Consider the following 25,638-nt stretch of genomic DNA (forward strand, 5'->3'; position numbering starts at 1 on the left):
TTTTAACTCAGCCAGGTACAAGCTCACTCCGATGTTTTCTGGGAAGAGGCTGTTCCGTAAAGAAGCACCATTAATAGCCTGCCATTACAAGATGGTAATAATGCATGTCTCACAAATGGTGCCGAATTTGGCGCATGAACAAGAACAATAACTCTTCTCACTTCGGGTTATCTATACTCGCGATTATCGCAAACATACATCCATGGGTCTGTTCCAGTTGACGCAGTTCCAGATAGGCCTCAGCGTCTATCAAAGAACCTGCACCGATTTGGACACGACAAATCGCCGCTTTGCCCAGTCTGTTACGGAGCAGAAGATGTGTGCCACGTAGTCTTCAACTGCCCGCGCTTCTACCAACAGTTGAAGCAAACACAAAGAATATTTGTTGCCAATATAAAAGTCTATTTCTAAGAGAGTTCCATACCACGCAGCGCCTGTGTGGTCGCTGGGGACTAAGAAATGTCAGAATACCCCATTTAGTAATGGCAAGAGATTCCTTCTGATGTCGTCTTAGCATCGCTTACATGGCGCGAAGACCAAATGTTTCCAGTTAAGGGACACAATATCATGCTGAGCAAGCAGTTAATATTAGGATGCTACTGCGAAAACGTTACCAACATGCCTGAAGCCTAGTGATATAGAATTAATTCCGACAGACCTAACCTATGCTCAATATATAAAGATGTCCCGTACGACACTAACTACCACATCTCACGCCCAGTTAAACCAACTCATCTAAGTGACCTCTCGATATGGCCCAACTATGACGTAGCAACCGTTTTCCTGGCCCTGCCGTTAGATGAGGTTGACAACAACAATAAGGGGATTCATTGATTTAGGAAGAGTTTAGCAATTTGCTACAATAACAACCACACAACTACATCGAAAAAGAATACATTGTGGAACTTACAAATATTGAAATTGGACCAATTTACGGTATAAAATTTAATTTTGTCAAAGAATCAATCCATCTAAGATGGACTCAAGTAAAAGAGGAATTACAAAATTACGAGCAGTAGCTGATATAGCTTGGTAGGGGTCTCAAACAGTGTGCTAATGCCTCCATATCTCAGAGTAGTTCTTTAACATTACTTCTGGAGCCTAAAAATGGTATTTAACGGTCGCTTATGTGTCTGGTAGCACTCTAAAGACATCCTATGTGTTTGATGAGCTCCTGATTAAACTGATATCTAAGCCTAACATGCTAACAAACCTTTGTATATTTAACTTCCTTGAATTCTTTCCTTTCTTTGACAAACAATCTTTAATTCCTACAGCACTAACAAAGTACTGAAGTCGTTCACCCGCGTTCGGGTAGGGAAGCGCAGAACCCGCCAGAATGCTTTTCTACGAACCAGTACTGCCTACCTTTGTCGTCTAAAAATCACATAAATGTCAAAACTGAAATTCTGGAGTTCAAACAAAGCAAGATGGCTCTAACTAAGCATTGTCGTTGGGTTGCCAGTGTTCAAACCATGTCAACTTTGATCTAATGAGCGGAACTATACCACTCCACTCATGGAGACAAACTACATCATTAGGCGACAACTCCACCTTCTCCAGAGTTCGCGAAAGTATCATGCTCGAAGTCCATCTTCACTTATCTCCACAGAGGAAACTGAACTCCCCAGGGAACCTAGAATCACCCTCATCCACGATTACGATCAAGTTTATAGCCTACTATAGCGTCGAGATGTAAGCGGAGATTACAGACAACGTCACCTATCTCTCCGGCATAGAGACGCTCTAAACTCAAACTTGGGATAACGCACGCTTTTTTGGACCTTGGCTAGGGGAGACGGAGAGCGGTTTATCGGTGTAAGGTTGTAAAATAAAAATTGCTGACCTAACCTCCACAGCTGAGAACGTACAGCAGTCGAAATGTGAAATTAGTTGTTAATATTTTTTTTTTTGCACGAGTATGTTCATTCCAAGTGCGGTTAAGCATTTGAATATTTGTGTTCATGCCGATATGATACATGAACCGAATTAAACAAAGCGCCCATATATGTACATTTGAATATGTATGTATATATTTGTATACATATCTCCGTTAGGGTGCATCACTCACCATACAAAATCGATACTGTTTTTTCAACGGAATTGTAAAATGTCTTATATTTTAAGACTTCTGCGAAAATATTTTGAAAAAGTATTAAGATTTACGTGAGCTAAATCGATTTGAAAAAACAGCGAAAATCGAGTTTTATATAAATGAAATTAGTTTTTAAAAATATTTTTCCAAAAAATCTCTTCAGCTGATAAAAGCGTATGCTTAAAAGTTCTGCAAAAAAGGTTTAAAATTTGGTTATTTTCTGTTATAACTCACAGCTCATACACCCCTCCTTGTTTTTCCCGCAATATTTTGGCAGAAGTCCTAAAATATAATAAATTTTAATTCCGGTGAAAAACTGCCCATTTTTTGGTGAGGCATCCTAATGTACCTACATATGTGCATACGTATGTAAATTAATCACTCAAGTCGAAAACAAAGTGTGAACTCAAGCTTGAAATGGCGGCTATAAAGATTCTTTGCTAAACAAAAACAAATCTACCGCAAATTGAAAGAAGAAAAAAACCGGTAAAAGTTAACGAAATCGTTGTACAAAACGGGTTAAAAAAGTTAAAAAAAAAATTTGCAAACCAAAAAAGAGCGGGAAGAAAACGCTGTGTAAAATGGGAAGTGCCGCTCGGTGTTCACTTCACAACTGGAATATTTATTTCCATAATTCACGAGCGATTGAATTTTAATTTCATAAATACGATTTTTTACATATTAGTATTTAAGTTAAAACACTTACCCTCTGCACTCAGCCCGCAAGCCACAACCAATAAAACCACTGCAAATCGCATTCTGTGTTTGGTAATCGAGACAAGTCGGCTTTTCACAAGCACAGCGCTTTGCACAGAACTTTTGCAACTAATTTTTTTATTACTTTTTATTGATATTTCAAAGCGAATGTATTGCAAAATTGATTAATTCCAACTAAAAGCAATTATTTCTTTCTACACACAGCAGTTTACAAAATATAATACTATGTATGTAAGCTTCTCGCTTTATTCTTGCTTCTTTGTTCCAACCCAACTATAAGTGGCGTGTTCTATCGACCGCTACGAGCGGACTACTAAATGCTACGCTCAACTAAAAGGCCAACGAAAGCCTCAGCCACGGAGAAAAAGAATTCATATTGTGCGCCCGTCAATAGAAGCAGCAATACTAACGCAGTTATTTCCATATATGTATGTACATACATATGTATTAGGGTGCATCACTTTCCATACAAAAAAAAAAAAATGTTCGGTACTGTTTTTACTTTGAAAATATAAAATTTATAATATTTTACGACTTCCGTCAAAATATTTCGGAAAAATATTAAGAATTACGTGAGCTTTACCTATTTGAAAATACTCCCGAAAATCGATTTTTTCATAAATCAAATTAGTTTTAATAAAATATATATATTTTTTAAATCACATCAGATATGATAAACGAGTTAAGATTTTAAGGTCAACATAAAAATGTTTAAAAATATTATTAGATATATTATATATTATATTAAAAATATTTCGCTAGATCGCAAATCGTAATATTTTTACGAAATTTTTTGGCGTGAGTCTTAAATTATAACAAATGTAATAATTCCAGTATATCTTATTGTACTAATGCATTTTTTTAATAAAACATGAAATGAAACCACGCAACTTTTTTGGTGACGCACACTATTGTACATACATACATACGAATCTGCTTTGGAGGCTTAAATAGTCAACAGTGACGGTTCTGGCTGATACAGTGGGTAAGGCGTGAAGGAAATCCAAAGCAACGCAAAAAAATATATTCAAAGTCCAAGCTACAATCATTCATCTAACAAAGAAGTAGTGAATTGGAGATCTCTTGAGAGTAAAAAGTGATATCCGTGGTACTTTAAATTTTAGAGCTATTAAACAAAAACTTCCCAAATGAAAGAACAAGAATAGACAATCCCAGCACTTATCAGAAATTCGTTCTGCAAAAGGCATGCTGTCTTTCTAATACTATAAAATACAATCCCAGAGCCCATCTCGAGTGCACTTCTCACCAAAGTCCTCATCTTAGCAATAGGCAGTGTCATCATTCCCAATATATGGAAGAGTGGTCCTACTGCTTGAACCGGGGAAGAATGCCAACAAAGGGGAGTAGTATCGGCCGATAACTCTCCTCTCCCCGGTAGCGAAGACACTAGAGGCCTAGCTACTCGCGTATTTTATGTACCACCTGACCCCAGGGAAAAATGAGCATGGCTTCCGTCACGAGCACAGCACTAGAACTGCACATAACGCCAGAAACCCTCGTAGCATTGGACTTGGACACGGTGGGCCATTCTACTAGAGGCTTCCTCTCTCCTACATCCTAACCTAGGAAGTTTAAACCAGGTGGTGTCCCCCCTCTCTCCATTTCTGTTCAACTACTATTTATATTCCGAAACTTCCCCAACTACCAGAGAGTTTCCATTGTCTCGTACGCTTACGATTGCTCGATTATGCAGCCTGGCAATAGAATTGATGACTTGTGCTCGAAAGTAAACGTTGACCTCTCCGAACTTTCTAGCTACTTCATTGCGACGAGCCTTACTCACTCCCCTACTAAATCCTCAGCAACCCTGGTTAAAACCTTGATGAAAGCGGTCAGGCTGCAGATTGGTATTCACATCAATGGCGTGTAAAGTCCGACGGTGAACATCCCGAAAATTCTCGGAGTCCTTTCGACAGCTTGCTCCCTTTCTCGGCGCTCCCAATCAAAATTGTCAACAAAAATACAGAGCCGCAACACAGTCCTCAAATTTCTGGCCGGAAGCACTTAGAGCAAGGAGCAAGAAGCTCTGTTGGCAACATACAAGGCGATTGGAAGGCCGGTTCTAAACTGTGTAGCGCTCGTATGGTCTCCGTGGATCAAAAGGACACAGCGGATTAAGTAACAGACCTATTAAATTACTGTACTACAGACAGCCATGGGATGCATTCTGATGTCGGCGGGCCCAGATGCTCCCAGTAAGGAAGCAAAACACTATGTTTTGCACCCGAACAGGCAACTGCTGGAAACGGAGCCTCCGCCAAGATACGTCAGAAGGCATCTTTACAAACTTAAGGTCGAGGTTCAGCAATATATGGCGCGACCACTGGAAGCGGCTCTGTACAGGCATGACTTAAACTGCATTCACTGGAAGTCTGTCCTAAACCTTATTTTTGATCAGACTGGACCCCGACGTACTTAATGTATGACCGGAATGTGGAGTCTCCGCGAAACACCTCTTCACATGCCCACACAGCTCAATTCAATTAACACCCCTCTCCCTCTGGTCCAACCCCCTCGGAGTGGCACACTTCCTGTGCCTATCTTTAATTTAACTTGACGACAACGATTGAAGAACTGACCGATCTAGGCAGGGCTAAGTAATTCGCTACAACAAAAACAAACATTTACGGCAATCCTAGTCACCCAAAACGGCGACACATTCTCCGAAGATTATGCAGGAATAGAAAAGAAACTAGTAGTAATTAAAATGGGGTAAATTCGAGAAAACGTTCACGCGTGCAGACAAATTTTAGATAAAACTTCTAACTACTGGAGCAGCTGTGGGGCGATAATATCTATGATTCGCAAAGCGATCTAAAGAATTGTATACCGACGAATCGAAGATGGACGACGGGAGTGCTGGGGCATGCGTACTCGGACCAAGATTCCAGAAAAGTCTATCAATCGGCACATACCCAACCAAGCGGAAGAACAACAGGGTCTAGAATAAAAATGTCGGGTAGCCAAGCAGCGGTAAAACCCTTACTGCCATCCCTAAATTGGCGCGTCAAGCGCCAAACAACTGTCAAAAATCCTCATGCCCATACAATTTGTATGAAGCATCCCACAATAACGCGGCGCTAACGCCGAGCAAATGGAATTTTCATTTTTGACAGGGCGTTACGTGTTGAAGTTGGATGCGGAAGACGGAAAGAAAGAGAAAGGACAAAAAAGTGAAAGAGGAAACGAGAATAAAAACGAGAGGATCTGAGAAAACGTCAAAAATTACGACGCGTTGATTTGGGGATAGCGCGCGCTGACACTCGTCGACAATGGATAACGCAACGCTTAGCGCTCCAATTTAGGGACGGCAGTTAGACTCATTTAAAATGGCATTAAGGCTTGTGGACTTGTGTGTAAAACTTATTTGAACCGCCTGGGAGCCCGTAACAAAGTAACACTGTGGTGGGTCGCGGAACATGGAGGGTTTGAAGGCAACGAAAGGAATGACTGTCTCGCAAAATGTGTCGCCCAAATGCGTTTGCGGTACATTTAAAGAATTCACGGCGGAGATACTTTGTCGCCGGGAATAATCTCAAATTGCTGCCCACTGGTGGAAGTCAAAGGGAACAAGATAATCAAAGAGAAGCATACCTCCTTCTAGGATGCACTCCGAGAGGCTTCATGAACATATCCAGGAGGATCTTAGAACTCTTACTGGCTACTTGGCAGGACACTGCAAGTTAAGGTACCATATGAATAAAATGGGGCTTTCTGTTAGGACGGACTGCAGGCTCTGTGGCCGAGTGGAGGAAGCCTCAGAGCATATTCTCTGTAACTGCCCACGTACACGTACAATGATTCGCAGACTAATACGCCTAGGGGAACGATTATCTTCTCCATCCAAAATTTGGAACTTGCCACCCTTCAAAGTCTGAAACTTCTTAAAATTACCGTTTAGCACAGATCTTTTTCACATATTATGATTTGAGCACATATCAGCAATGTAGGTCTTTACTGCTGAGGTAAAGATTGTTATTGAATGATGAGGCTCAACTTTGTTGGCAGGTTCCCCGGATTTAGTAGTGAAACCGATTTCCGTATATACTTATTCCTTATATATAAGTATGATAGTTGCGCTGTTCAAAGATCTTTTTTTTCAAAATGTCGCTTGATAACCCAGTAGTAAAACCAGCTGGGATATTGTTAATATTTCAACATAGTCATAGTATGTGTGTAACAAATCCATATGTACGCTGGTCTATATTCCTCTGATTAGTAAGATTACTTATAGAGCACATATACTTGTCTTTATATTACGAGTATTTACGAGTATTTTCTGCTACTTTAAAATATATGTTATGTTGACTTATTGAACTATGTACAAATACTTACTTCAACTTTATCAAACTATAGTTCAATATTGACCGTCTATCACATTTTTTGTTATGGGTTAGTGGACTCAACCGTTTATTGACTTCTATGTAGAAGATAGTGTAAATATTGTATGTGTTTTTTTATATATTTACTTAGAATAGACAAGCAAGATAACGACGGCAGATGGCAAAAAGCCGGTGACCAGTCCAACAACCACATGAATAAATAAAGAACACAAATCACAAAAAGCAGAGAACATCAAGAAGAACACTTAAGAGCATTTTGAAGAAAAAAGAGACANTAATAGGGGTATACTTTTTCGATATAGAACAATCCTAGGGGTGGGGGCATTATAATTCCGACTTTACTCTTTTTAGACCACCCTAATATACTACATGTGTATGCATATAAAGTATTTTTTGCATGGTAAATTATAGTGTTAGCGAAAAAAATTAATAAAGAAATTAATGCATATAAATACATACAAATATGCATACATATGTACAGTATACCGTATCGAAGAGTTCGGCCTATGCCCCAGAATCTCAAGTATTTTTGCAAGGCAATTTCGAAAAAAATTTTACTTTTTCGCCGAAGAAAAATAAAGTTCACCAAAAATTATCAAACTCTTGCTAAGGAAGTTTTTCGATTCGAGTACAATTTAGAATTTTTTTTAGCCGAAGTTAGGGGACAATTTTAGCTATGATATATAGATGTTATTTGTGTAGAGGAGAAGTTTTCTTTATTTTAAAGTTGATTGATCTCAAGTACCTCGTTCTAATTTTTTACCCACCAGATCTCAGTCCCTACTCTGATGTCAGCAAATTAAAGCTCACCAAAAAAGATTGAATGTTTGCCAAAAAAGTAATTTGATTATTCCAGTAAAAATATAAAAAAAATAAATTTATTGTCGAATATATCTATAAACATATGTAAGTATCACCGAAAAATGTAAAAAGGCGACCCCTACTTCAAACTGTGGGGTGAACGTTTTTTTGTTTGCTTGCAAGTCGGCACGGCCTAATGTACATATGTATGTACGTGCATATGTAATTATTGCAATTAATTTTTATCAATTCATCAAATATTTTTCTGTTTTATTAAATAAAATATGTACATATCTATGTAAATGTAAATAACAAGTGAGTATTTGAAACGTACTTCCACAAATAAATACATGTGTTTTTTGCTTACATACGTGCTTAGACTAGACTAGTGTATGAATATTTTTTCAGTTATAAAGTAAATAGAGGTACATAGCTAAAAATTACTGTAATAATGCTTATCATTTTACAAGATTTATATATACATATGTATGTATGTATATTTCTTTAATTCTTTACTAAATGCTTTGGTATTAAGGACTTACATTTGTAATTATTCATACATTTATTAATGGAAAATATACAAACATACATGGTCTAGTAACCGTAGCAGAACAAAAGTTTGCCGTACAGTCCTGTGTCTAAAGAATTTTTGCGAGGCAACTTCAAAAAAATAAAAAAAATTAGCCGAACGTAGGTGTCACCCTTTTACATTATTCGTTATATCTCCGGCATTTACATTTGGTCTAAAGTTCATTATCATAAAGTTCTTATCACCCTGGCGTGACACCCTAATATCAGACGATTAAAGCTCACCAAAAATCCTTGAACTTTTGTAAGGAAGTATTTTGATTATTCCAGTAGAACTATTTAAAAAATATATATATTGCCGAATCAGCGAAAAATTTAAAAATTCGGCCTAAAATTTGTTTTTCGGAATCGCCTTGCAAAAATAATATAGACTCAGAGATGGGATGGTTCAATGCATACATATCGAAAGTTTAATAACGTAAGGAATTAATACGAAATTTACTTCTTTTGAGATTTCATCATACAATTAATAAACTTGATAAGGAGAATATGTTTTCAATCCGACAGATAACTAAACTCCCCAAAACTGGCGAAGATATGTCTCTTTCCAATATGTTTTTTTGTATACAACTTAATATATGAATTGATCAATCTTTAATTACATTTTTCCATAAAATTAACTTTTTAAATAATTATCGTATGTACATGAGTAGTTACGAGCATTTAAATTACTTTATACGAATCGGTTTCGCTTATGGCTTTTCGTAAACTTCTGTTCCTTTTATATTAATACATATATACATTACTTACACACATATGTACCCGCATATAAGTACTACATATTAACGGTGTCCTAATATGTATATTCATATTTACTTGTCTACGAATTATGCAGTGATATTGAGAATATGATCAGAATTCAAGGCTATGATAAATAATGCTATTGGAACATAAAGGATAAGTTGAGCTTTTGGTGTTGCTTGCAGCTTTGATTGACTACTAGAGTAAAATAAATGGCTCATTTGTAGAGGGATAGGCTAAGTCGACTTCAACATGAACATATTTTTATTTCGATACGTACTTAAAATAGAGCGGTTTAACTAGTTATTACTACGTACAAACATTTTTTTATATGGCTCTCGTTTTTCTCAAATATCACAAGTTCTACTATAATAAAGAATATTTCTTTATTGTAGATTATTACAAATAAAACCCAAAATATGTACTAACTTCAATATGATGTGAGGTTTTACTTAACTAACATACACTTGAGTAGGGATACATTAGACCACGTAAAAAAAAAAAATATCTTGCAATTTGACCGCACTCGAATCAAATTTTAGTATTTGGCATATGTACTAATGATCCTCCATGGAGCTCCCCTCTCTACAATAATTTTAAGAGGTCGCGCATCGATCGTTTATTTTTCCCATAGGAATAACACGTAAGAAAATTAGTTCTTCTCTTTTGAGGTCAATATAAATTTTGTAGGATCAATCACAACGCTCGAAACTATAAAAATACATTGCTTACGTACCATTTAAGAATTATGCAGGCTCAGATTTTTTGTTGCCTGCACCTTGTACCCTGTTATTATGTATCTACAAATGTCCAGTTTTTAAGAGACATACTAAAATTGCGTGTCTAGTTTTTACCTTTTATCGTTCACAATGAATGAAGACCTCACATCAAGTGAATGGTATCTACATTAATAAAGTTTTAAGGCACATGCTGGTTTAAACAATTTCTAATATGAGAAGGTGATATACGGGCATTTTGAAACTATCGTTGAGAACAATTTATACAAATGAGTATGTATATTTGTATACAAATATATATACACTTGTAAATTTCAGTATAAAATGTAGTTTTCTTTTTAGGCCCAATTCTGCCACTTATTTTCACTGTGTCGAATTCAAGCGGATTTGTCATCTAGTACGTGAAAACATATTATTAAATTCAACTAAAACCCAGAATATCGATTCATTCTCATCAGAATGGGTCTTCAGTCGCGTATAATCGCTGCTAAATCGGCTATATGTTACCTTTTGGATCATAATATTGTCGGCTGTGGCATAGATTAAGGAGAAGAAAGTTGTGTAAAAAAAAAAAATTCCGACAAATTTTATCCTTAAAATATGGCATAGTGAAAATCAGCCTAAACTAAAATTTTAATTTTCTCAAGATTATGAAAAATTTATTTTATTTGCTAAGTATTTTAACTAAGTTTTTATGAGTATGGAAACGCTTGCCTTACACCTTAATGCTTTACTGGTTTAAATAGATAAGGTTTATAGTTATACTATTACCTACTATACTTAAAGCATTTCAAACCCATTGAACAATATTTCTGATGAATAAGACATTGAAATATAAACTGATATTTGTGCACATTAAATAGCATTAAAAAATAACTAAGGAAATTTCTGTTTTACAATTATTATCTTTAGGGCCCTTTTTGTTATGTAGGTTTTAAGAATTATCTGCCTTTTAAACACAAATTTTGTTTCTTAAAGGGCAGATACATTTTAAAACCTAGATGAGAAAACGGCACTTAGTTTTCAAAACTATTTATATTCTAATAAAAACTAAGAAGTTGCTTTTACATACATATATACAAATATGGACAGTATGCAATGTACATACATAAATAAATCTATGTACATACATACTTACATGCATATGTATTGTTTAAGATTAAATAATCTCATCGATGGTTTCTTAAAGCAGCCTAAGCAATATTTACAAATACTTATTTCATATTTTTCTTCAAAAATTAGAAAGGTTAATTACGATCATTAACAAAATGTTAACTACTTAAAATCTACTTATGTATGTATATTCCTAGACTCACTAAAATAAACTATTTGAATACACATTCCTATTTACATTTGGCTTGATTTTCGATTAAAAACAAAACATTCAAACTACAACTAAATTGGCACTAAGAATTCACTCAGCAGTTTTACAAAAACACTTTTTCATCTTCCATTTCACCCACAACAGGTAACAACTCAAATGCTATAACTATAAAACGCGTTTAGACTGTAGCGTCCACAACGTCAGCGACACAATGATCGCCAAACTGGGCATAACCAGCATTCGCCTACCACCACCATCCACATTCTCCTCCACCAAATGCGAAACTGTCAGCCCAGAAAGCAACAAATTCGTTGTAATTTCATGCGACTGCGCATCGATCAGCGTAGAAATGCGTTCGGCTTCACGCGCACACGCTTCAATTTGTATGCGCGTCGGCGCCGCCGTGCGCGGTACAAGCGCCACAAAGATACCCACCTCCATGGTTAGAAAGCCAGTGAGTTGGCACTCAGCCAGCTGTACAAGCGCGTCCAGTGCTTGCAGCACACTATTCAACGTCAATAGATCCCTATGTTGGCCGCGCACTGCATATAGCGCGCGATCGATTTGCTTGCGCGAATAGACAACGCGAAATGCGCCTGCGCAGATGGGGCAGCAAGCGCCGGGCGGCACAACGCCGCGACAGTAGGGCGATGGTAGACGCGGGCATTTCACAGTGCGACAGCGCCGGCCCATATCTGCTGCAAGGAGGCCTACTTCGCGACAGCGGCCATGATAGTCTACAATGATGTAATCCGCCCAGGCGGCACATTCGTGCGCGTATGTGACGCCATTGATGCCGCATACAGGACCTTGCCAGGTGCAACTGCTGAAGCAGGAGCCCCAGTGAGCGAAAGATGCGCGCGCTTCCAGCAGGTCACAAGCGCTAGCGTGCGTGTGTCGCTGCGTATCGCAGACGGGGCGGGATTCAATGGACGAACAGCCGCTGGTGAGATTGACTGGAAGGAGAACTAGTTGAGTGAGGCTGTTGAATATGATTTGAAGTCGAGATTTACTTACCACACTGGTACTGCAGACACGGTCGATGCATCGATGACAAGCATATTTTGCCTTGTGCTAGGCACTGATGACCCGCTGGACAGCTGTAGGCGCCCTCACGACACGGACTCAATGTAGCGCACGCACCATACTGCATTTCACTGTCCTGCAGGCCGAGACATTTAGCGAGGCAAGCCGAGTGGTAGGTGTTGCCATTGCTGCCACAGACGGGCACAAAGTGGGTCGGGCAGTTGCAGGGCAGGCTGGTGTAAGAGGGATCATTGTAGCCTGAAGTAAAGTGGTAGAAATAAAATGTTGGATAGTTTACTGAAAATGAATCTCAAATCATCGTTTTTGTCTTTATGCTCACCTGCCAGTCGACACTGCTTCTTGGTGCATGTAATCTCGCCCGCAAAGCAGCTACACAAGTTGCACTCCAGATAGAAGGAGGTACCATGCCGAAAACTGCGCCCACCCGGCAGCACGCAGTTCGCGTAAGAGAAGCTAGGCAACGGTTGACAGTGCTCGATGCGTCCCTGCGCGCCACAGCGACACACCTTGAAAGCGCCCACCAGACCTTCGCCCCCAATACCACCCATCTTCACGCCCTGCAGCACTGGTATGCGCACATAAGCGCCAAAGGGCACCAAATAGTTTGACGCCTCACCGAGACTACAACCGGGCACACATTCATAGGCGTTGCTTTCATTCCGGCGCGCTATGCACGCCTCACTGCCGTTGCATGGATGACCCTTGCAGGGCGCTGTCAGTCCATGGTGCCCGCCAGTTTCCTTAGGTGCATCACTCTCTTCGCGATATGGTCGCAACGATACGCAAGGCACATCATCGCCATCGGGATGAAGACGCGCGCATACTGCTTCCGCATTAAGCGCTGAGCTCATGCGCGTCCAATCCATGCACTCGCTCAGTATCTCATAGCAGTCCTCGCGACAAATGTGGTTGTAGTGACGATTGCGCGTGCATGGTTTAATTTGTAGCGCGCAAGCGATAGCCTTCCACTGCTCGGGCGCGCAGCGTGTCATATTCTTGATGGGCAGCTCGAAGCCATCCAAGCTGACGGAGCCATTCTGTTGCCACATTTGCAGATCGGAACGCGCTGCTACATCCGCGACGGCATTACAGCTGCGAAATAGCTCCGTCGGACGATTATTGAAGTTGGTGCAGAAGCTCAGCCCATCACAGCCCAGCTCACATGGTTCGTCTACTTCGTCGACACACTGTCGCAACTCCAATTCGTTGCGCTCCAACAGGCAGGAAGTTTCGAAAAGCGCGCGCGTCGCTGTCCAATCGTTTGAGTAAGTCTGCACGCAGAGACGCCGACACTTTGTGGACACCGCTTTCTCGCAGCAATGCAGCTTAGCCGAATCGATGCCGATCTGATTGATCTGCGATAGCTCGTTGGTGCTTTTAGTGGCTGGCACGAAGATTTTACGCTCTGCGGTCAAGAAGCACTGCCAAAGCGGTAGATGTGGCAGCGGCATGCCACAGCCGCCCACCTCTAGCTCGCCAATAATTATGTCTATGCTTTCGGTGCTATTCAACGCCGAGCGACAGGTGCGCCGACAGCTGTCTACGCTGGAGAACTCACAGCAGGGCAGATCTGTAAAGATGAATGGATTATCTGTTTACATTCACTCGAACTAAAGGCGGGTCACATTTTTCAATTAACCCTGTCAGCGGCACAAAAGGCATTGAAATCATCTCAACTTACATTTGTGGGAGTTTGTCACCGGCATCATGCCCGTTATGTTGTGTACGCATTGCAGCAGCTCGGCCTCGCGTTCCTCGTGGCACATCTCGCGCAGTCGGTGGTGGCCGTTGCGTTTGTGTGTGGCATGCGGTTCAAAGACATCGCGACAGGCCTGCAACAATAAATTTGTTAAGATTTTAATAGCATGCGAATTTGATTGGAGCGTTCGTAGGCTTTAACGCTGCCTGCAATCAACTAGCAAACCAGTCAATCAAGTTAGGAATCAATTAATTATTTTATTCTTTTTTCTTTGTTGTTGAAGTAGCCGCAGGCACCACCAAAGACATGGTCACTGTGGCGATACCTAATTGCATATGCTTAACGCCTACGACTATTTAGATAAGAATAATTAAATGCTGGCTAGGAAATCAGTGCGGTGCCAAAGCGGAAAATAAACGGCGCGAAATTTGCAAAATGTGCTCGTAAATCTCCTACAGAGGAAGTTTAGCCAGCTAAGCAGTACAAAAATGTCCTTCTCCCGCTCATAACCTAGCGGTGCAACAAGCCAAGTGCTCTATAAGTAAAATGATTTTTCTTTTCCTACAACAGAGATGGTCCCTACATACATATATGTGTATGTATCTCAATAGGCATTATTTTAGCACTAGACATTCTCCTAAGTCAATGTATCAATCCAAAAATAGCACATACGTCGTTCTCCCACCTGCATCCAATAACAGTTCCCTCATTCCCCCACGCTGCACCCACCTGTAGGCATTCCGAAGTGCGCGCCGTACTACAACAACGATCGCCAGCCTCCTGATGTTCAAAACAAGCAAACATATGTTGCTCATCACTTTGACGGCACGCGTTGATTAGTTGTGGTTGCGCCGTCGATTCTGACGTGGCGCAGGCATTGCGGCAACGCGGCGACAAGCCCAAAGCGCAGCAACGTCTACCCGACCACTGAGCGCCACGTGCAACGGCTGAAAGGGAATAAAAATGAAAAGCAATTAAGAATATGTTCACAAAAATATGAAGAACAAATACATAAATACCTAAATAAATAAAGGATAAGGAAAGTATAAAAAATTAGATTCCGTTGATGTGAGTAGTTTAGATTTTATTTTTCTTCTTTCATTATAAATCATGCACAAAATTGTCATTTGTACCAGAGTATTTTTTTATCAGATAATCTTGCTGAAATGTGAGCTTATAGAAGATCAAAAGTGAATACAAGCGTTTGGCTGAATTGAATTTTGTTGTCACCATTCAAAAAAAACGCTTATTACACTTTGCTGAAGAATTATTTTCTTTTTAATATTTCGCTAGTTTAATCTCTGGCATAAATTAATATACGCTCATAACAAAATCAGGCATATAAATAAAAAAAAGTGTTTAGCGCTCACATATTTGCTAAGTTTTTGATCCAGCTTCACCTCCAAATTATGGTGCGAACCTTGACATTCTTACACAAATGGAGGGACCTACAACTTTACGTCCTCTCCGAACGACAAATGGTTTTATGAGAAGAGAGGAAAGCCCGTGGTTAGAATATCCTATTTATATTTTTAAATGCTGCTCGTACCAGGGATTAAACCTTGGTCCTACCGGGCTGATGTACACACCTCTAACCACTCGGTTATTGCGCCCGCCAAAAAGGATTCACAATACAGACTCTTTGGCCGGCCTGTAGAAATAATGGAAGGAAGTCAGTTAAGTTTAATTTTTTGAGTCGCAATAGTCGAGTGCATTCGGAAGCAGTTGGGAAGCTTAACAAGTCCTTTCCGTCTAGTTTAGGAACAATTGAAGTTAACTGGAAAACGTAAGAAGAAGCTTACAAACATTTTCAGACCCTATTCGATTTTAAATCCTTCCAACTGCAACTGGCTACACTTAGCCAATGCTGAGTAAACTGAAATATCCCGAGGGAGCGCTTTTCTGGCTAACACCTCGCATTCAGCATAATGTAACATACTCTCTACATTGCTTTAATGAACCAGTGGTAATAGTCTCCAAGTCGATGCCTCTTATTTCCGTCTGGTTGTGGCCAGCAATATTTTCGACCCTTGCCAATGGCAAAATAGATCGAACTGCAAGACACTCGATGAAAGTCGCATAGCCTTTTCGATATGAAATCATACCCACATACGACAACCTAACCTAACCTGCAGAATTTCGCTGAACAAATATCTCAATATAAGTGGTCTCTACCGGAATCCTAATGGATTCAAATTAGACGGAAAGCTGAACTCTAGTGTCGATACATTTGTATCTATATATAGTGTATATACATTTGTATCTATATATCGATGACCCTGGGCTACATCATCTCAACAGGTCGATAGCCGTCAGTCCATCCGTCGTGAGTAGGACTATATCGATGAAATATCCTAACTTTGTACTATCTCCGCTGCCAGACAAACTATCCTAACAGACCCATTATTTGTTATGCATCAGTAGCATGGTGGAGCATACTCTCTGTGAATAGCGGGAAATCTACCTGGGGCGGTTCTTGATGCCCTGCTTCACTTACCATCATTTTGCACCTTCATACATGGGAAGGCCTTAAATGCAACCTGCAGAAGTTGCAGAACCTGCAGAAGCACTCTATATTCATAAAAGTGTATTTACAATACTCCAAGATAGTACGCAACCATTACCTTTGCTGAGGAGATACAACAAGGTTGAGTTCTCTGAGGATGAATGCTGGCTTAACTCCAACACTGAGCCCGTGCTCACACACTGCTGAATCAGTACGGACGGTTGCAAAACTTAAACTGGGTTAGGATGTGGTATTTATATCGAAGATAATGGTGAAGAGCTTCACTTTTCTCTTGGAAAATATGCCTCGATATTACAAGCTGAGATATTTGCAAATCCCAATGTCATGGACTCTGTGGTGGAAAATATGTGAAGTGCAGGAGATAACGTGTTTGTACTAGCGGCCAGGCTACTTCTAGACTACATTATGTTTGAAAACATAACAACATTTTCTTACTCGGGGTGCCATATCACTCAGGAGTACCTTGTTGGTAATTAGGCATCTGACCATTTGGCCAGAGAAGGCTCAGAACAGGAAATCCTTGGTCCGCAAACAGTTGTAGCCATCGAAGCCAACATCAGAACAGAGGTGAATAATTTGGTCAGCAATGACTGGGAGGCTTCGAAAGCATACAAGTAGTCGAAATTAAATTTAAGTTAATTAATAATGCCCTCAATCTCGGAGGGTCGTGCTAGGTAGTTATTTTTCTAAAGATTCTGAATAAAAAGTGGGAAATTATGGTGAACGTTTTCAGAATTTTTATATTTTTTGCACAAAGTTTGGAATTTTGATTTGTATGCTTTTTGTTAGATAATGAGCTAGGATTGTGTAAAAAAATCTTAAACATTAAATAAATAAAATTAAAAAAAAAATTGTCATATATCGGAGTGACTAATACTTGTGGCCAAGGCTGTATGTACATGCTTGTACACAAACAAATTTCCTTACCTTCCAATGTGCGATTCATGCAACTCCAAAAACTGATTTGCATTGGGGCACAATATTTTTTCAACTCCAAACGCAGCCCACGTCCATTTGCGTTATCGGTAGTGGCCAGCTGCACTAAGGAAAGCTGCAAAGAAAAAACACAATACACAAAAAAAAACGAATTAAAATAAAATATTTTGCGTGCAGATTAAATTACTTTTCACCAAAAGTCAATTAGTAATAAATTAGCACGTGTGACAGGCGCCAAAACTATGCGTTCATTGGTAAAAAAATAAAATAAAATAGAAACGGCTATTATAGATAAACAAAAGTGTGCGTTTGCTCGTGCCATACTTATGCACTTACTTATTAATTACCTATATACATAGGTGAAAATTGATAAATGACCGCCGTCAAGCAACTAAAGTAGAGCGTTGGCAAAAAAATGTCAAATACTTACTTGTAGTTTACAAAAAGCTACATTAGTTGAAAAGAAACCCTGCAAAAAAGTGATACAAGTTGCTTGTCTGCACCGGGTTATTTATGGCTTTTATTGGTAGCATGGCGCATGCGTATCGTCTGGTGACTGACCGCTGACGGCACACTCACACAATTTGTTACAAATACGAAAAAAAATGTGCTTAACAAAAAAATCCGCTAGTGCATTAAAAGAGATATGATGTGTGTATGTTCACACAAAGAAGCCTACATATACTACATGCATAGGTGATATGAACTAAGCTTTGGATTAGATATAGAACTGACAATATTCAAGGATGCCTTTTACTTTGTACCGTGGTCATGCGTCCAAGCCCGTCGAGAGAGGGTCAGCGAATTAAATTTAATTTTTTTATTTTTTTTTGTATTTCACATGGCACACTTTGATTTACCAGAAAAAAATCAGAACAGTGTTTGACACTTTAGATACCAGAAGCAACAACAAAATACACGTAAATGTTTTGTTTTGCTCAAATGGTAAAAAGGTAAATTTTTTCTCATTTTGGTAGATTTTTGTTGAATTATTTAGTTTGAAAAACAAATAAAACTTTTTGTTCCCGTTTTATTTTTCGTAGTTATCTTTTTATTAGAAATTTCTTTCCAAAAGTGCAGTGTACTTTATTGCATTAATTTTCGAACACTTTAATGCACACTTTTTATATACATACGAATAAATGTATATCAATAAAAGGCGAACATGTCGATAAAAGGCGAACATTCCAAACTCTTTTTACTGGAATTCCGATAAGCTTTTGACTGCCTAAATATTTTAAATGATTATTTAAATAAAAAAAAATAACGGACAAGTATGTAATTACCCACTTCGAGCCTTCGAAAAAAAAATTAAATAAACGCATATTTTTATCAATGGCAATTGTTAAATGAAAAAAAACACACAAAATACTGGCGGTAAAAAAACGAAAAACTGCCAACAAGAATTTTTATCTGCACATTGTTGATTAGTCTCAAGTAGTATGGGCTATAAAACTCCATACCTTAAATTGTTCAAAAAATTCAGAGTAAAAATTTCGAAATTTAGACGAACATTTTTTGAATTTTTCTAAATGTTGTATTTAGCTTGAATCCTTGATTTTTAAATGTTTGCCTAAAGCGTAAACAATATTCTTATAAAATAATACCGAAAAAATTTGGCTTGAAAAAATGGTGAATATTAAAAAAGAAATCACCAAGCGTTTTTTGAGTCACTGTATTTATCTATAATAACTCCAGTTTAAATTTTTTCAAATGATGAAGTTTCGGCAACCACGATTCGGTTGAAGGAAACTGAGAAGATGTCATTAATATGATCTCTTAAATAAAGAGCTCCTTAAACACAATTTGAATTCTTATGGAATTAACTGTAAAAGTTAATTCATTAAAATAAAAAAAAATTTTTGGTAGATATTTTCCACAATTGGTAGATTTTTTTTCAAGTGGATGGTAAGTATTTTTTTTCGTCAGTGGCAATCCTGGCCATAACCAACAAATTTTTTATTTTACAGGAGAAGCAAAAACGTTATTAAAAAAGAGTATCAAAAACAGGTAGGGATTTTTAAAAAGTGGCACGTAGCTCTGTTTTTTTTTTTTTTTTGAAACGAACACTTTAAAATTTTTATTGAAGGTGTAATTTAATATCTCCTACCAAAATCTGTGCAAAACGCAGTTTTGAAAAAAGTGTCGGTTAAGGCCTCTGTGAATTAAGGTGTCGATATATATCATACATATGTATGTACCTCAATGTTGTGCAATGGCTACTCAACATGTCAACAAACGACCGCTCTAAGTCCTTCAACAATTTTAAGAAATTAAATACTTTCATTGCTGAAAATATTTCAATGCAAATACTTGAATTCAAAAAAAAAAAATAAATAAACAGAACGCCAGTAGCTTATCTAGTAAAAATGCAAGGAGCTCAACTAAAAGCCAATTCACCGACGCGGCGTTAATTTGCCGTAAAATCATAATAAATAATCCGCCAACCGATTTTCATGTTTATACGCTCAATGCGACTTTTGTACACATCTCAACATACATATCTATTTTATGTTCATATATTAATTATAACCATAAGTGGGGCAACACGAATTGGAGCTGTAGGAGTGCGGCACCTGCAGCCGTTAAGCTAAACATGGCAATGCGGTTGTAAATTTAGCAAAAATGACTTTGCCATATTTTATAACATTATTGAAAATTGTGTTTACGTAAATGTATATGTACATATTTTTATTTTATTATTTTTTTTATTTTTCTTAAAACATTTAAGCATGCGACACTGAGCCAGCTGCCATGACAAGCGTTCGAATTCCGGTAGTTGAGCCTAGGGCTACTGGCAAATTCTAGGCGACACTGAAACTCAGTTTAGTGCAAGTATGTATGCAAAGAGACACTATTTTCACACAGCTCTTAAATAAAACCCATATTTACGTGTGCTTCAATATAGACTAATGAAACTGGTAATGGTAATGGCAATAGTGTAGGCTAATGGTAATAGGAAATGGTAATTTCATCTTTTAAAGAATAAATATTTCACGTCAAAATCTTGTGAGTGTCCAGAACACTCAAAATTTTAGTTTTTTTGTCACCATTTTTTTTTTCAATAATAGAAAGGCATGTTGTATACGCATCACATCAGGCGCCAATTTCCACACCAGTTTTAATTGTTTTATTGGACATGAAACTAGGCACACTTGCCTTACAGACAGGAAATGCCTACGACACACGTTCGTAACTGCTGCAGCTATCACGTCAGCGCAAAACAAAAGTCAAAGGCATAAAAAAAAATTTTAACAGTAAATGAATTGCTTTCATATTACATAACTACCTTTTAAGCGAATTTAATAAAAATATTGTCAGTTATACTTAAGAAAAATTTAGTATCAAACATCATTTCATGCATATTAATCAAAATTATGAAAGGTAAGCCTATACAAATATTAAAAAATTCATAACCAAGAAACAAAAGGCGTAGACACTTACACCAACAGGTTGCTGTGTTTGTGTGAATGTGAGGCATTAAGCACTTTGTCAACTTATTCATTATACAAAACATAATTAAATTCCTGCTTCAGACTTATTTAATACCTTTTGGTTTGTTTAATGAAGGCTTTTACTTTGCCTTTAATTACAAATGCAATGCACGCATGTTGTAGTGAAAATGAAAAAGGAATAAACAACAGAAAAATCTGAGTGCTTACTTACTAACTGCAACAAAACTCTGGCAATAATATATTTAATGTGCACAATATGAAGTAGTAGTGTGTAGAAATTCTCGACGGCATGAGAGGTCAATCAGTGACGGAAATGCTGAATTCCGAGAAGAAATTTATGTTTATGGAATTCAAATACGCATGCAAGCCGTGCATTTTGAAGCAGCTTGTTCTTCGAAAAGAGAAGAAATATAAACAATTTTGAAAGAATCTTATCTAAATGAAATATTATTTGTCCAACGTCTAAAAACATGCTACCTGGAATATGTAAATTTGAATTATTTTTTAGAGTTCTCAGCACAAAGGAGGCCAATCTCAGATGCTTTAAAATAATATCAAATTAATTTTTGTTATTTTTGTAAACCCTAAGTCAACAGAAAAAGAAAACATAGCTAATATAATTTAATCAATTAAAGCATGGCATTTTTTCAGGCTAAACTTAAGAAACTGTAGGAGCCGGAATGGAAATTGATTGTTTCATCCTTAGAGGGTGCAGATATATCGCACACCGTCTTCAAAAGGGACACAACTCCATATTACACGTTTGCCAGAAATTGCGAAAAACTATTTCTTTGCACATGATAATCATATTAGTAAGGGAGACTTCACCATAGGTTTTTTTTAACAAATTATAACAAAAATTTGCTCCAGCTTATGCTGAATGGTAAATAAAATCCAAAAATGTCAAATTTTGAGTTGTGCCTCTGTAAGCTCACCATTTTAAGAGGAGGTGCACATCTAAACATAGTCAGGAACAAATTGGAAATTTGCAAACCAAGTGCATGGAAACAAAACATTCTTCATCGGAAACTGGTATTTTAAAAATTAATCCAAGGTCATCTAGGTGCCTGAAAAGGATTACACATATTTGTTTTTCGTAGTTTTTGGTTATTTTTAATATTTCTCTCAAGATGGGCTGTATGCGTACTGTTCTTATAATATTGTTTTGTATAATTTTGATTTGAAAAAGTTTTCAGCACTCATTTCAGATTATAATTTTGATACGCAATATTTATACAAAATATCGAATTTATGTAAAAGTTTGTTGCTTAAGTCTTTAACATGAGTGAAAACAAAAGACTTAAGAAACAAACCAGGAGGCAAATTCTTCGTTCTATAAAATGGTGAAGTGAAAATGAAAAATTCAATGTCAATGAAAATTTAATTTGTTCATTTTATCATTTCATTATATCATTTTAAGCGATTCTCGATCCTTAAAGGCTTTTCCATTCACATTTAGCAAGTAATTATTTGGTAAATTATTGTGAATTTAAGACAACGACATTCTTTATTACAAGAGGATGGTTTTGGGAAAAATTCCCAACTTTTCTCTTTCACAGCCACAAAACTTTGTGAAAAATTGTGTGAACACGTTTTGACAAATTAATTTATTTCCCTTTTAAAACAGAATCGTACTTTTGTGTAAAGTGATGAAAAATGTTTTCACTTCACGTTTTCATAGAACAAGAATTGGCCCCCAGGGACGAAAAGTTATCATTATTTTTCAAATTTTAATTGAAAAAATCAACGAGCACTAAGCGTCGCAAAATACCCTCACACACAATTTTATTGGTTGGAGTGAATTGTATAAGGAGATGGATAAACAACGAAGAGTTTATGGGGTGTGCATAGCTCAGTGGTTAGCGTCCCATATTCGAACTCCGTCAGACATACCTCAAAACACAGTCCATCTGATGGATTCCATCTTATGTCGATAAGTTGAATAGAAATGAACGAAAAAATCGCGCGTAAGTTGATAAGATGAGGCCGGTCCCCTTTTCGAGATAAAACTCGTTCAAATTTTGTTGAACCTTGTAATTGTTATTTGAGTTTTATTTTTTCGCTTAAAAGCAATTATAATCGGGGGTATTCACTTAAATGCATAAATATCTCGTAACCATGTAAATCTCGTGAACTTACTTAATTTTGTATTGAAAACCGGTTTATTTACGAGCATGACACAGTTACGGGACATTAACGCATTTGGATGAATACCCATGTTATTTAAATTTTTTTCACTTCAGACCTTTTGAGATCTGATTCCTATCGGCCTTTCCCCTAAATTAAGAATCTGCCCTTTCTATTATTCAATTGACTTTGAGATATTTGGCATCAAAAGCATCAAAAAACGCAATTTTGCAATTTTCTTGAGCTTTTGTAGTAGAATAACGCCGCAATCTGAAATATTTTGAAGAGCATAAAAATAAATAAAGAAATAAATTTAGTATCGCCATAAGTGGCTACAAAATACCGTTGATTTTAGGCTTTTTTATTTTTTGTTGAGCATCCTTTTTGTGGAAGAAAATGCATGACACTGTCAACAAAAAAAAATTGCCAAAAGCACTGCGCATCGAAACTCTAGGCAATCGTGGCATTTATTGGATCAAGTTACTTAGACTAAATATTTAAAACGAAAAGTTGCTTAATTTTTGCACGAGAGATATACCAATAAATCATGTCTTTTATGCACTTGAAAGCCTCGATCTCAATACATAAAACTTTATTGCCTTTAAAAGCTTGCCAAATAAACGTAAAAAAATTCACCCGTTCATTAAAAATGCAATTTACACCTTTTGAGCGCAACAAAAAAAAAATAAGTATTTAATTATTACGCCAGATATGTATGTATGCAGTGGAAAACTCGTAAAAAAGTAGGAGACACTTTGGTACTCGAATATCCATACCCATAAGTGTGTAGAATCATGGTTGCCATTTTGGTCGAAATGTACCATTTTTGGTACATTTTTTTCTAGTTTGGTAAACTGGCACATAACTTGCCGATTTGGTACATTTTTGAAATTTGGTAAAATGAGATAATTAATATTTAAATCAGACAGGCCAACATGCATATCAATCAAACAAATCTACTATTACTGCAATACCAGATCAGAAGTATGTTGAAGCCAGAACTATAATAGCGCGACTAGGAAGCGGTAGGCATGAGCCCCTTCAAAGCTTGACCGGCAACTCATTTGACGCTTTTGGCTATACATATATGTAGTTACTCATCTAAGTGGAAGGCTGCAATAAAGACAACATTGCCTCTGAATTCCATGCAGCCTTAAATTGGCTGAGACATGGTGCTCTGATAAGGGTATGTCAGTAACCCAATTGCCAAAAGGAATGAAAGTCCCTTTGATCCCTTTGAGATCAAGTTATCGCACGAAGCGAAATATTTAGGGATTACTTTGAACAAAAGGCTTAACCAGAAGCCACATCTCATATCTGTTACCAACAAGGCTGTCACAAATGTAATGGTAAAACATGAGGAATAGCCCCGAAACTGATATTTTTGATCACTCAATGCAGTGATTAAACCGATTATTACATATCCAGGCACTGGAGGCCACAAATCAATCACCGATTGTTCTGTGTACCCATTACAGGAGTCATGCGCTCCTGCCAAACGAAGGCACTGACAATTCCCAGGTATACCACCGCTAGCCTTACTAATTCTCAATGGCATGCTGGAACGCTTTGCGACTCGGCAGCTTAGTAAGCATAAGGATTGGAAACGTTCTTTGAGAAGCCCGTTATCAATCAACAAGCTCTACAAGGCAATAATATCCGAAAGTTGCCGATTTAATCACAACAATTGGCAAGGGCACCCCATGGCTGGTATACCGAGATGGATACATGCTCGAAGAAGGCATTGCTGGGTCCGGTGTCAGGTTGCATTAGAAGCCCTAGAATCATTCAAAACTACATCCGGGCTTGTTGTTAACTGCAAACTTTATTGAACCAATTTAGAACGCATAGCAGGGTCGCCCTTTTGTGGGTACCGGGACATGGGGGTTTTGATGAAAACGAAAGAGCTGGCGCTCTCGCGAAACCTAGGATTTCATTTAAATTCAAAACATGTTCTAGCTGCATCATGAAAAATACGTTTGCGAAAAATGCAACCGCTGGGTGGCGCTGTAGTCAAATTATTTATAAAAGTCGTATTTATGAACCGACTTCGTCGAAATATTTAAAAGGCATATCTTTGCCCTTGAGTTTCCTTATAAGGAATTTTCTTGGCTAACATGAGGCTAGAGGTTGAGATCGGACGAATGTTGTAGTTGCAATACCATATAAGAAGATTATGCATGCTTGTCAAACCATTTAATAAAATCATTAAAGAGATCTCGCGGGTGTTTTTGTAAAATATTTGAATATATCGATGGCTGAGTGGAAGATCGACCTATCTCGGCAGCCAGTTCGAAAACGCTCTATATCAAAAAACTTTTCAAGAACGCCCTATTTCAGAATTCGTTTCAAAAACGCCCTATCTCAGCATATTTTCAATACATTTTGAACGCCCTATTTGAATCGAATTTTGAGATAGGGTGTTTTTCAATTAAACTCTGAAATAGGGCGTTCTTGAAAAGTTTTTTGAGATAGAGCGT

The 25,638-nt window shown here is 37.7% G+C and overlaps 1 protein-coding gene across 1 annotated transcript in view; it reads right to left on the minus strand.

The window, feature by feature from the left end:
* Positions 1–11,532: 11,532 nt before the first annotated feature.
* Positions 11,533–25,638, minus strand: part of Reck (Reversion-inducing-cysteine-rich protein with kazal motifs) — a gene marked incomplete at its 5' end in the record, with an annotated part of 23,649 nt that continues 9,543 nt past the window's right edge. Inside the window, 6 exons of the mRNA XM_017628020.1 lie at positions 11,533–12,323; positions 12,385–12,651; positions 12,734–13,984; positions 14,096–14,246; positions 14,843–15,060; positions 17,568–17,691. Of these exons, the coding sequence (XP_017483509.1) occupies positions 11,533–12,323; positions 12,385–12,651; positions 12,734–13,984; positions 14,096–14,246; positions 14,843–15,060; positions 17,568–17,691 (2,802 nt within the window). The remainder of the gene's footprint in view (positions 12,324–12,384; positions 12,652–12,733; positions 13,985–14,095; positions 14,247–14,842; positions 15,061–17,567; positions 17,692–25,638) is intronic.

This window comes from Rhagoletis zephyria, unplaced genomic scaffold, assembly GCF_001687245.7.
Source record: "Rhagoletis zephyria isolate East Lansing unplaced genomic scaffold, Rhagoletis_zephyria_1.1 Rzeph_scaffold_05679, whole genome shotgun sequence".
Taxonomy (NCBI): Eukaryota; Metazoa; Arthropoda; class Insecta; order Diptera; family Tephritidae; genus Rhagoletis; species Rhagoletis zephyria.